Raw genomic sequence first — 13,814 nt, forward strand, 5'->3', positions numbered from 1 at the left:
CAACAGAAGTGATTACCTTTTTCTCTAGTCACTATCTCTGTTTTAACTGAAACACTCCTTTAGCTCCATTTGGTACTGATTCTTACAATGTGCAGTCGGGTAGAAAGGGTGTATCACCCTCACCATAATCACTAATTCATTAAAAGTAAACTGTAAAAAAAATGTTTACATACTATTCACACAGTGAGACAGTGGAAGAATTTGTTTTTCCTTCTTTGTACTTTAAAATTTTTATTATAAATCTCTTAATTAAAAAGACAAAGGACATGGGGCGCCTGGGTGGCTCAGTGGGTTAAGCCGCTGCCTTCGGCTCAGGTCATGATCTCAGGGTCCTGGGATCAAGTCCCACATCGGGCTCTCTGCTCAGCAGGGAGCCTGCTTCCCTCTCTCTCTCTCTGCCTGCCTCTCTGTCTACTGTGATCTCTCTCTGTCAAATAAATAAATAAAATCTTTAAAAAAAAAAAAAAAAAAAAAAGACAAAGGACAAAGCAAAGATTTCTGGAGGGTAGGAGTACACTGACACTGTATTCTATAACTTTAAATGTATGATGTACTCAATAAAGGTTTTTCTTACAGGGAATTATGCTGGTCTATGACATCACAAATGAAAAGTCCTTTGACAATATTAAAAATTGGATAAGAAACATTGAAGAGGTATGTATGAAGGAGAATGATGATACAAGAGAGGAGTCCTTCTGGGTGCTTGCGGAGGACTCCTTTCTCTGGAAGAGGCAGCTAAGCTGCTGAGAAGTACACCAGGGGCAGCTGAGGCCCCCTTGCTCTGAGGAGCACAGCCAGAGTGATCTCTGGTGCCATAGGTCGAACCGCTGTATCCAATAGGGAGCTACACACAGCAGAGCAGTCTCACTAAATTTTAAACTTGGGTCGGATCTTGAAAATAATTTAATCCAAGTCCCCATTTTACCCATGTTGAAAACTGAGGCCAGAAAGAAGAGACTTGCTTGTGCTCCTCTAGCTTTAAAGTCTGACTCCCTGCCTCTTGCTGTCTGACTGGCAAAGACATCTCCCTGTTCCATCAACTTGGCATTTTTCCCTTCTAACCTTTTCTTTATCATTAGATATTTTAAATTTGGTTTAATTCCAGATTGACTGGTATTAAGAGTTTTTTTTAATGTCTTTAACATTTCAGAAAGAAATCTGACTTTAAAATCATTTTGTACACATTAATAATAACTGACAAGATTTCATATTTTAAGTAGTTCAGAATCCAGAATACTATCCTCATTGGCTTACTCAGTACTTACTTTTTTCCTTTTTTGACCCAAACTAGTATTTGGAAGTTTTGTTGTTGGATAACCAGAAGTTCTACTTCTGTTTGTTCATGTACCAAAAAAGGCACAAGAATGACTGTAAGCCTTTGGGGAAAAAGTTCACATAGGCTCTTATGCTGTACCTTTTCCCTCCTCCCATCTTTTAAATTTTTCCCTGCATCAGGCTTTGTGTGGAGCGAAAGATTATTTTTCTTATTATTAAATTTATGGATATGTTTCTGACAGGTTAGGATTTGTCTGTTGAATAGCTGTGTTTTGCTCTGGCTGTTTTTACAACGTACTATTTTCTCCCCATAGCATGCCTCCTCAGATGTTGAAAGAATGATCCTGGGTAACAAATGTGATATGAATGACAAAAGACAAGTGTCAAAAGAAAGAGGAGAGAAGGTAAATTTGAACAGAATGCGTAAAGATTAGAATCTATTCACACAAAGCAGTTATTTTCTTAGTATTACTTAATTATTGATTTCAGTTTGAAGAATATCTGTATTTTAATCCTTTAAAAAAAAAACAACAAAGAGATGTAATCCATACTTGAATAGTATGAATTAGTATTCGAGATCCAGCTCCATATATTGTGTAGTCATGACTCATTCCTGAAGAATTTGCTGTTTTCTGGGAGATACAAATTGGTCCTTTTTCAGATTCCTGCAGCTGAGAGTTCAGGCTATTTCTTCCATATCCGTGTGAAAATGCCCAGTTTTAAAGGGGAAATAAATCATTCTCTTCAATTAAAAGCGATCAGATAGGTGAAGCTTAACCAGTAATCACATTCCAATTCATTATTTTTTGCCTAAAACTGTTTTACACCATATTAGATTTAGGTCATTATGATTAAACTACTTTTAATTCATCAAGCTATGGATGTCATTTATGGTGTTTTCTATTTTGTACCCTGCAAAAAAAGCAAGAATTTATTACATGTACATATTTATTTCTATAACATTTTCTAAATTAACTTAGAGTCTTCAGTTTTTAAGTCTTAGAATTTTGCTTTGGCCTTTTTTTAGTGATGCATGCAAAATGTATTTTGTTTTTAAATCTGACTGCAAACTATTTTTCTGTAAGAACATTCATTTAATCTTGCTATTTTAAATAAACTGGGAACTTTTGGGGAGTAGATGGAAATAGAAACCAAATAAAAACGAAAGCAGTGAGTACTTAGTTTTTTAAGCTTTCATTCTTTATGTACCATTTATTAAAAAATAATTAAAAGTCAGAATAGTAACTGTTAGAGAGTTGTACTTTGGGAGCAGGTGAAAGGGGTCAATGAATCCCAAATTAATGGTAGGAGCAAGTATCTGTCTCACGCTTTTTCTTGTAAGCATATTAGAGAACTAAAGCGTAATAGAACAAAAGAATAATTTAAGTCATGTCTTGAGTGGAAGCACTGCCATTTTACTTATGATGATTAAGCTAGCTATCTACATTTCAAACACATAGAAGAAAGCAAAGAAATTTGAGAACCACAAGAGTTTACAACTAGATCCTCTACCGTTGGGACTTTGAACAACCTAGAAAAAGGAAATGCTTTATATGTTGAAGCAACATGAACAAAACTTAAATGTTTCTGTTTGCCTTTCAGTTAGCTATTGACTACGGGATTAAATTCTTGGAGACAAGTGCAAAATCCAGTACAAACGTAGAAGAGGTAAGAACGAAATGTTCGGTGACCTGTTATGGGGTAACGTTAGAGCTTAGATGCTTATTATGTTCAAGCAACTCTCCAAAGTTGTCATTTTCTTAGTGAATGCCTTCTGTGAGCTCCCCCTCCATTTTGTGAATTTTTGTGCTTCTGATTTTTATGGGGACCCAGGTTGTTGAATTTCTAGCAACCAGCCCCCACATGGGCTATATGAGATTGCTTGATTAAGATTCACTGAGCAGAAGGTAGAAGTTCCGTTCAAGCTCAGCTTTGCCCTTTGTTTAGGAAGCCAGAAATCCTGCACTCGCCGAACAAGCACAGTGTTTTCTGCTCATTTATCATGGTTCGTGTCATCCTATAGTAGCCTGTAGCAGGAGAATCTTAATTACTTTCATGTCTGTACTCTCTCAAGAGAGAATTAAACTGATTATTGAACAGATTTCCTTAGATTGAGCATGATACATTGTAACACAACAGCATTTGGTAGAAATAAATGTGTTTATCAGAGAGTAGTTTTAATAAATTTTCAGTAAGTTGTTAAAGACAAATCATCTAGAGTCTTCTAAGAATAAATTTTCTTTACCAAGGGCAGTGGTTGATAATATTTTCTTTTTTAAAAACATTTTTTAGGGAAGCCTGGGTGGCTCTATTGGTTAAATATCTGCCTTCAGCTCAGGTGGTGATCCTGGAGTCCTGCACTGGGCTCCTTGCTCATCGGGGAACCTGCTTTTCCCTCTGCCTGCTGCTTCCCCTGCTTGTGCTCTCTCTCTTTCTGACAAATAAATTAATTAATCATTTTTTAGAATTTATTTGAGATTGAGAGTGAGAGAGAGAGCGCATGAGAGGGGAGAGGGTTGAAAGAAGAAGCAGACTCCCCACTGAGCAGGGAGCCCGATGCGGGACTCGATCCCAGGACTCCAGAATTATGACCTGAGCCAAAGGCAGTTGGTTAACCAACTGAGTCACCCAGGCGCCCCATTAATAACATTCTTAAGACTTGTAAAAATGATAAGTGTGTGTTAATATGTGCACCTGAATGAATAGTAATACTGATGGTTTTATAGACATTTCATTTCTTAGACTACCACCATCCACCATAACCATTATGGCTTAAAATTCAGATTTAAGTGACTTTATTAGCTAAGGGACACGGTCAGAACTTTTTCTTCGTGTTTTTAATAACTACCACTAATTGTTTCTGGTTGGCTAATGGGTGTTAGGAAACAGGAAGCTTCTGTTGATTTATTTACACAAGCATAGAGGAGCAGAAAAATGCTTCCTTCTGCTGCCACTAAAGGATTTCCTTCCATCAGAAAGAGGGGAACCTCTTAAGTAGAAACAGGAGAAAACTTGTGCCCTGAGATGGCCCAGGTAGGGTTTCTTCCACAAAGTGAACTCTGTACCCTGGCTTAATGGAGCAGGCTTAGGTCTCTGTTTGTGGCTGCACTCTGAGGCTTACAGAGAGCTGTGAGCTATGCCAGTACAGAACTGGGAGTTGCCCGAGCTGTTTATTCTGACCAGGTATTTGGCAGAAATTAGTAGCTTTCCCAGAGTTTTAATTTAGTGTCGCTAGCTTTTCCTAGAAACTGGGATGAGCTTCCTTCAAAACTTAGACTCACAGGTAACCAGTGTGACAGTGCAACATTGGTAATAAGTGAGGAGAGTGGTTATCATGCTGTTTCTCTTTGACTTGGTTGGACATAAACCTTCTCCTGAACATCTTTGGGGGCAGTAGGGTGGTTGGGAATAAAGAGACCGACAGTTGTGGGTTTAGCATGGAGACAACCAAAGATTCTTTAAGAGTCTTGGCTCTGTAGAGAGGCACCTGGCTGGCTCAGTCAGTGGAGCATGTGTCTTTTGATCTTGGAGTTGTGAGTTCAAGCCCCATATTGGGTGTAAAGATTACTTAAAAATAAAATCTTAAAAAAAAAAAAAAAAAGTCTTGGCTCTGTAGAAACAAAGTAGAAATGATAGGTTTAAAAAAATACTTCATTTGGGTTACAGCACACTAGGCACAAAATGTCACTGAGATTACTCAGATTTTTCCTCTTTCTGTTTGAACTTAATTCCACGGTAGGGAATTGAGCTGAGCTAAGACATAGAAGATGATACAATTCTCAGGTACAAGAGTGAAAGCAACTTGAAAGAGAGGATATTGGGGATAAAAGGTAGAGATTTTTGTGGAAACAGATTCTAGAGCTCTAGCATAATTTATTCAATTATTAGACATATTCAGCATCTCCAAGACAAGACACTGCACCCTGCTCTGAGGACCTGCAGTGACCTAGAGCCTCTGCCCCCACAAGTGCTTTTGTTGCACTGAGGAAGGTTCCTATTACTCAGCAAGGGTCGCATGAGGAACTTGTGCTAGGTATTATGTGCAGAAAATATTTGATGAGTGAATGAATGACAGGGTTTTAATTTAATTTAATTTAATTTATTTTAGCAAGAGAAAGAGCATACATACACGAGCAGGGGGAGGAGCAGAGCAAGAGGGAAAAGGAGAGGGAGGTAATCTCCAGCAGACTCCATGCTGAGCACAGAGCTCAGTCCCACGACCCCAAGATCACAACCTGATCTGAAACCAAGAGTCAGATGCTCAACCTACTGAGCCACCCAGGTGGCCCATGATTGACAGTTTTATAATACTGGAAAGTGTTCATGATATCATTGAAAAATAAGATACAATATTCAGGTATATACTACAATTACAGTTATGTTCTTTTCTCAATTAAAAAGTGTCAAATAATATTTTATAATGAAATAATGATAACATTCTACATTTCTATTTTATAAAATATAAACATACATTAATAAAATTTTTGGTTTTACCTTTAGGCATTTTTTACACTTGCACGAGATATAATGACAAAACTCAACAGAAAAATGGTTCGTATCACTTTTTTTACTTTCATTATGCTATTTGTTAAATTTGTTTTTCTTATTTTTGCTGTTTATTTATTTGATTAAAAGGATAGGGCTGTTTGTAACATAGTCACAGTGACTCATTTTTTTCCTGACTCACATATTCACCTGATTGAATTTTGATTCTTATTTGTTTCTTATGAACAGTGGCTGCTTCCATTCTTTCATCTAATTCTGTAGGTGGTCCTTAATGGAATTTTGACCAGCGTAATTAAAATAATAATGACACAAATTACATTTTTGCCAAGAAATTTTCTAGTTTAGTTTTAACATGACAGGTATTTATATGTACATGTAATGATGATCTTAAAGTTGCTAAAGTTCACTTTTTTTTTAACTTTTTTTTTTTAAAGATTTTATTTATTTGACAGACAGAGATCACAAGTAGGCAGAGAGGCAGGCAGAGAGAGAGAGAGAGGGAAGCAGGCTCCCTGCGGAGCAGAGAGCCCGATGCAGGGCTCGATCCCAGGACCCTGAGATCATGACCCGAGCCGAAGGCAGCGGCTTAACCCACTGAGCCACCCAGGCGCCCCGCTAAAGTTCACTTTAATTAGAAATGATGTCAGTGATGAATTGTTAAGAGCACCTTGAAAGTTTGTTTTCACCAGAATCCTTAATATAACTGCATACTTTTAATTAGCAACTGTTCTTACCTCTGGAGGATTGCCTATACCAATATCCTAACATTGTTTCCATCATTACCCTTGAAACTTTACACTCCAGTGGCTGTTTTTCTGAACTGGAAATGGGAGCTTCCCATCTAATACATTATTAATTTAAAGGTGCTAGCCTAAAATATGTTATGTTTCTCATTTTAATCCACAACTTCCAAAGATATGGACAACATCAGAGCCTGACAAGTCCCCTTTCTAATAAAATACTCTACCAAAGACACATTTGTGGCATAGTTTGACATTTGTACATTTTAGATAATCAGGATCAAACCATGAAACTTTTATTTCCTTGGTAACTTCATCTTCCCTTTCTTCCCTTTTTTAGAATGACAGCAATTCATCAGGGTCAGGTGGACCAGTGAAAATAACAGAGAACCGATCAAAGAAGACCAGTTTCTTCCGTTGTTCGCTACTTTGATGAACTCAGTTTCTGAGAGACTGCAGCACACCTAAAGGACCCTTTCCTGCTTCTCTGAAAGCACAGGTCAGCCAGCCTCAGAATCACACCGCCTGGCTGCTGCTGAGAGCACCACTGAACCTAGACTTCTCGACACAGAATGCCATGTGGATTCCAGCCTCATGGCCTATCAAGTTAACAGGCTCTTTTTTTCAAACATGGAAGCAATGAAGTGGAGACATATGCAGGACTTAACTTGTTTTTCCTTTGGTTTGTCCCAGAAGCTGCTATCTTTTCTTTTTCACTTTGCACATCAGTGTTAGCCTATCCCTGCTACAGCACAGTTTCAGACTCATATTTGCACACTTTTGCCTCATTATAAGTTCTAGACAAATTTGTGCACCTGGGGATGTTTGGAAAAGTAAAACATTTAAAGCAGGTTAACATACTAAAATTAAAAGAAGTTTAGTCTGGGTCGTGTGGCCAGATAGAATTTTTTTAAGGGCTCTAATTTGTGATTTCCTTAAATAAGAATCATTAAATTCTGATAAAAGTGATCTTAAAAATTCATTTAAAATGTCCTTCTATTCATCAGAGGCCATAATTCCTTTATTTCTTCAGGTTATTTAGAATTTTGCTTCATTCCTGACCTTTTTGTTGGAAAGTTTGGGTAGCTGAATAAGTCACTTTTTCAATTGATTACCTCTCTGATCACTAGAAGCTACATTTGGAAATCACCTTAATATTGCGTTTCCTGGGGGTTATATTTACTGTTCTCTCCTATGTTTGACCTCTTGTAACCACTCAGTAATCAAAAACATAACGTATTTGAACATTGTTGTCTGTTTCTAATTGTGAACTTCTTGAGCTGAAATTTTACATAGGCAGAGAGATGTACCATTTAGATCTTATTTTAGCATCTTATTGTCGTTCTGTCATATCAGCATCATAATACATGCAATGTATTTTTTCTTAAGTTCACTCTTTAACTTGCTGGTTTCATTTGTAATACCCAGTCTCTACTGTGATCCCTGTCTGCAAAAGTTAACAAGTATTGGATTTAGATTTTTGTTTGTAGAAAGCTTACCTATAGGGAGATAGATTAACTTGTTGATATCAAGTGTAACAGAGGTAGCTCTTGGTAATGGTAAACAGAATGATTTTTTGTTCTGTTTTTACTTGAGCTCCCTTCTTCTTCTTCTCCCTTTCCTCCTCCTCCTCCTCCTCCTTCTTCTTCTTCTTTAAACAAAGGTAATTAGGCCTAGTACAGCCTCTAGGAAAAGTCTTTCCTTTTTGTTAGAGAAAATAGGAGCAAGGCTTTCCATTTTAAAACATCTGTTATTGAATGTGTAGAACCTGGTTCCATCTGTTTGGGTTTATTGTTATAGAACTCGGTCCAGTCATTTGGGCCAAAACCAGCCAAAAGCTCAGCTGCCTTTCTAACCAGACAGTGGTACTGGGATACCTTTTGTAGATGAAACCTTCACATAAGAAAAAAATAAAAAGCTATTTAGCGTTAACTTATGTGCCAAATTCAGATCATGTTGTTGTTATTCTAGCCTTCGATGTCATAATACAGCAGGGAGTAATGAATAGGTGATTAGGGAAATGAATTCTGCCAATAATTATCCTTCCTGTTAGGCTTTTTTTGTTTCATGAAGGTTACCATCATGCTTGAGAGTTGAGAGTGGAGATGAAAATGGAAATGGATTGCTTGTTCAAGCAATGGATTCAAGCAAATGGATTGCTTCAGATCAAGACATAACTAATTGGAATGCTTGGACCCATCAGACCTTTACTATTGTTTGAAAACTTGTGTACAGTTTAGCAGCTGCAAATATACCAGAGCTATTTTTGATGGATACACTAAACTTAATGTTGGCAGATCTCAGCCTTCTTGATTTTGTTTGTTTGTATTTACCTATAGGCCTACAGGCACCTGGTTATGTCCCAGTCTAATCAGTAGTTGCTTGATTGAAAGTTGATTGTACATCTACCATATTAAAATTAGCTCAATTTTTGGAAAGAAAAAATAATTTCTTAGAACCATCTCTTATTGACTAATATTCTGAAAAAGATCCAAGCAGTTAAGCTTTCTGAATGGTAACGAAATACTTTCTAAAAGGCAAGTGCTAGGACACCATGTATGAATGTAATTCTCCTAGTAATTTACCTCTGACTATTTGGTGTCTTAACACTTTGGTTTATATCTCAGGGGTTGTCTGCAAACCAAAACTGACATATTCTGTGGTTAGCTTTTGTTTTTTTGTTTTTAAATACAATGCTTTGCTTTTGTTTCATTCCTTCTCTCTTCTTTTGTCTGATGTGGGTTAATAGTTAGTCTCCACGATCTTCCCTTTGAAAGAGCCTGTAAAAGTTAGATGAGTCTAAAAGTGCTCTTTGAAGTAGCAGCAATTTGGAGGTAGATCCTCTGTTATATAGAAATAAATCGTCCTTGCTATTTTCTTATGTTTAGCTTTGCTAAATTGTATATAATTTGAGCTAAGACCATAGGAAGTTCACTTTCTGCATGGTAAAATGACCCAATAAATATTCCACTTTGCTTAATAATGTACATATAGTGCATTATTTTTTCTATGTGTAGATGAATTTAGTGACAGATAATTGTCTGTTCCCTGCTGAAACTGAAGAAAGCTAGTTTGTGTGAACATGTTTGTGGTCTTATGGACAAGGTACAGAAAGGCGTTGGCAGCAGTATTTGTGGTTCGGGGGCTGCACGTGACTATCAGTGTGCTGATTCTTGACAATGATTGGACTAGACCTTTTCAAGTAGAGTCTGAGGATTTCAGACACTGAAAATGTGCTGTAACTCAGTAGCATGTAAACCAGTTGATTGTAAAACGTTTCACTGGGAATTTATTTTAGCTATGTTTTACTTCGTACAGATTATGAGAAAATAATCCACCTGTGCATCGGTTAGGAGGTGCTGCAGGGTTTCTTACTATTTACATGAACATTTTGTGCAGTCTTTGTTATAAATGTTCAGAAGACTATACTCTTTACTTTGAAGGACTATTTTTTCATTATACCTCATTTAGCTAACTAGTATTCTAATACCTGGTAGAAAACCAGTGAGCCAGCCTTGAAGCCTCCAACACCATTTAGATTATATGTTTTGTTTTGGACTAAAGACATCATTGGAAAAGGTAGGAGATAGCTTACTCTAGAATAGAACATACATGTCATAGCCACTAGTGCGAACAAGGTATGATCTCCCTGTCTCCCTTAAGAAATTTAGCTGTGCAATATAGATGAACGTTTGCAGAAATTTCTAAGTAAGAGATTATAATTCCATTTTACAGATTCTGAATGCTGAGAATCTGTATTAAGACTTATAAAGTTTTTCCTGTGAACAGTAAGTGATGCATTTAAGCAGATTTTTTTTTCTAGTTCATGACTTAGCTTTCTTTATAAATTTAGTACTTAATCTTTAAAGATGAGCTTTTAAGCTTCAAATTTTAATACAGCATTTCATTATGTTGGTTTACTTATCTCAGATTTTAAACACTCATTTCTGCCATCAGGTTTTTTAGAATTTTTCTTCTAACAGAAAAGACATTCCTTTTCCCTTCTTGTTATATGCAAAGAAGGGAGGGAAATGGAATGTCAAAAAAAAAAAAAAAAAAAAAGAGAGAGAGAGAGAGAAAAGAGAAATTTCTTGTCCTAGAGGGACCTAGAGGAAATATGCTAATAAAATTTTAAATCCCAGCACAATTTTACAGAGAATCAGTCTTTTTTTTTTTTTAAGACTAATAAAATTAATACGAGTCCTGTTCAGTCTGAAAAAATTCTAAATGACTGAAATTTACAGAAGTGAATATCAGCAAATAATTATTTTAGGGATATTTTCAAATTTTACTTCATTTTTTGAAATGCTTGTGCCATATGCGATTGCATTTCTTATTGCCAAGAACTAATAGAACTTCTGGTTTCATTTTCTTACCTTTTTAAAAATGTGAACTTAATTATTATAATTCATTCCTATGGCCTTACAGATGGGTTATATTTTGTTTTTTGCAGCTGACACTGCAGTTCCTTTAGTGCAAAATGCCATAAACTATTTGACTAAAATCATGCCCCCAATGGGAAATACTAGTTTTTCCATACATTTATCCTTCTGTATATGTTTCAGCATATTTTATTTTTGCTTCAACAGCTTAATGTGAAAAGCTCCTGCAGATAAAGTGAACCTGTCATGTGGTTAATCTTGTTTAAGCCAATTCATTAACTGTATACTGATACTGATGCTGTGGTTTTGTTTTGTTTTGTTTTTAAATGGATTTTATTCCAGGTGAACTTTTTTTTACAGTAATGTTCGTCTAAAATAAAAACTGCATAATGAAAATAACTCATGACTCTGAAATGAATTGCACATTAAAAAAAAGCGTTTCTTCAGATTCTTCAGAATCTACGTGTTTGATTCAAACCATGGTAGGTTTGAGATATTTTAGCAAACTTATCTGACTTGGAATTGCTTAAAGACTCAGAAAAATTGAAGTGCCTGGCTGGCTCAGTCATTAAGCGTCTGCCTTTGGCTCAGGTCATGATCCCAGGGTCCTAGGATCGAGCCCGCATCTGGCTCCCTGCTCGGCAGGAGCCTGCTTCACCCTCTCCCAGTCCCCGTGCTTGTGCTCTCTCTCTCTTGCTGTCTCTCTGTCAAATAAATAAAATCTTAAAAAAGAGAGAGAGAGAGAGAGAGAGACTCAGAAAAATGGCAGATCTCCTGCTCTTACCTAGATCAGAATACATTGAGGTGATTCTGTTACAGAATTGTTACAGAATGGCAGTCTTAAATTGATCATCCTTCCCTTCTTAGTCCTGTCAAGTTTAGTTTCTGTTGTTTGGTTTTCACTTCCAAATGCCACAGATTGAGATTCCAGCCCTGTCACTATTCTCCCACAATGGTTGTGCACATTCCTGGTCGTAGCCTTTCGCATTCATCCCCAGCACCATTTTGAAACTTCACTGTTCTCAAGTTTCCCACTTCTCTGCCTTTACTCTTGATAAGTCTTTCAGTTCTTGTTTCCCGGAGAAAAGCATCAGTTAGCCATCTCTTCCTCTCTATCCTATGGCCTACCAAGGTCCAGTACCCAACGCCACTCATCCTCACTCCTTCCTCTTGGAGCAGAAGCATCCCTTCTCTTCTGTGCCTTTCTCACCACTGCCTCTTTTCTGCACTCATCCTCCCACCTCTGCCCTTCAGAGAACTTGAAGCTCTTTCTCTTCCACCTTCACACTCTTATCCCATGTTACACCTGGCCCCTCATCATCTAAGCACCCTAATGCCACAGATGTTGGCCTCGTGTCTCTCTCCCCTATTGCCCTTTTTTCTCTTCTTCCTGTTGTAGCTAAGCTTCTTCAAAGAGTTGCCTACAGTTACCATCTTCACTTTTTTGTTTTTCCTTCATTTCTCAGCCTGCTCCAGTCTGGCTTCCTCCCCAGCCACTTCACTGACAGTAGCCTAGTTGCTGAAGTCGCAGACAATTTTTCATCCTTATCTTGGCTAACCTCTTGGCGGCATTTGACCAGTATATCTCTTCCTCCCAGAAATGTACTCATAGCTTCTGCAACAGTATTCTCCTGATTGTCCACTTTTCCAAAAATAATTTCATCCTTTTTCATGGCTCTAAATGCTCATAACTTCTGTGATCGGGGGAATAATGGCCCCCAATGATGGTCATGTCCGGATCCCTGGAACCTGTGAATGTCACTCTACATAGCAAAAAGGACTTAACAGATGTGGTCAAGGTAAGGCTTTTGAAAGGGGGGGGGGGATTGTCCTGGATTATTGGGGTGGAGTAATATGTAATCCCAAGGGTCTTTATGGGAGGGACACAGGAGGAGTTGGAATCAGAAGGAAACTATGAGATGACAGGGAGTGAAGGTATGAGCATGCAGGCCTGTGAGCTAAGGGAGGTAAGTAGCCTCTGGGATTTGGAAAAGGGAAGGGGAAGAGATTCTCTCCTAAAGCCTCCAGAAGGAACCAGCCTGGCCCAGACACTGGCTTTAGACTGGAAAAGTCATTTCATAATTCTGGCCTCCAGAACTCTTAAGAGAATAACTTTGTGTTTTTTTAAGTGCTACATTTGTGATTATTTGTTACAGCAGCAATAGGAAACTAATACGGCTTTCAAGTTTATATCTCTAGCCCTGCCCTCTTTGCAGACAGGAAGATTTCCAAATTGATCTGCCTATTGGTCATCTCCCCTGGGATCTGCTACAGGTACATCAAACAACATGTCTGTGTCTTAACTCTGCTCTCCATCTTTCTTGCTCCCCAGCAGTTCCCACCAACAATCCTTAAACCCAGGAGGAGAACGCTGTTCTCTTTCCTCTTTTCTCCCTCATGGTAGATGTTAGCACAATCATCTACTTAGGTCGACAAGTAGCCTCCAAGTCTTATAGATCAAACACCGTTATCTCTTCCTCATCTATCCACTTGTCCATTGTTTCTGCTCCTGTCTGTGTTCCATCTTTTGCCTGGATCTCTGCAACCTCTCCTAACCAGTTGCCCAGTCTCTACTCTTAGTTTCCTCCAAGCCAGTTTTCACAGCACCAACAGGAATCTTCTGTCACTGCCAAATTTAATCCTTCTGTGGTACCTCACAACCTTGGGGTAAAAGCTAAACTCTTTAGCCTGGCAAACAAAGAGCTTTACCACCCCCACATCTTTTCTCTGTGGCCTGGGATCTTGTCATACCCTAACTCATACCCATTTTGCACATCACCAGTAACTGCAGTTTCCCGAACATACCACCATGCTTTCTCATTCCTTCGCTTATGCTGCACCTTTTACTGACTTCCTACCCTTTTTCTAGCTAACTCTTCCATGTCTTTCAGGACTCAGTAAGGGTTTCTCT

At 37.9% G+C, this 13,814-nt stretch overlaps 1 protein-coding gene across 1 annotated transcript in view; it reads left to right on the forward strand.

Annotated features, from left to right (window-relative positions):
- RAB8B (RAB8B, member RAS oncogene family) overlaps positions 1-11,302 on the forward strand; it is a 61,082-nt gene extending 49,780 nt beyond the window's left edge. The window contains exons 4-8 of the mRNA XM_059180722.1: positions 577-654; positions 1,590-1,679; positions 2,878-2,943; positions 5,776-5,826; positions 6,862-11,302. Coding sequence (XP_059036705.1) covers positions 577-654; positions 1,590-1,679; positions 2,878-2,943; positions 5,776-5,826; positions 6,862-6,954 — 378 coding nt within the window. The 3' untranslated portion in view covers positions 6,955-11,302. The remainder of the gene's footprint in view (positions 1-576; positions 655-1,589; positions 1,680-2,877; positions 2,944-5,775; positions 5,827-6,861) is intronic.
- The last annotated feature ends 2,512 nt before the right edge of the window (positions 11,303-13,814 follow it).

The sequence above is a fragment of the Mustela lutreola genome, chromosome 7 (assembly GCF_030435805.1).
Source record: "Mustela lutreola isolate mMusLut2 chromosome 7, mMusLut2.pri, whole genome shotgun sequence".
NCBI lineage: Eukaryota > Metazoa > Chordata > Mammalia > Carnivora > Mustelidae > Mustela > Mustela lutreola.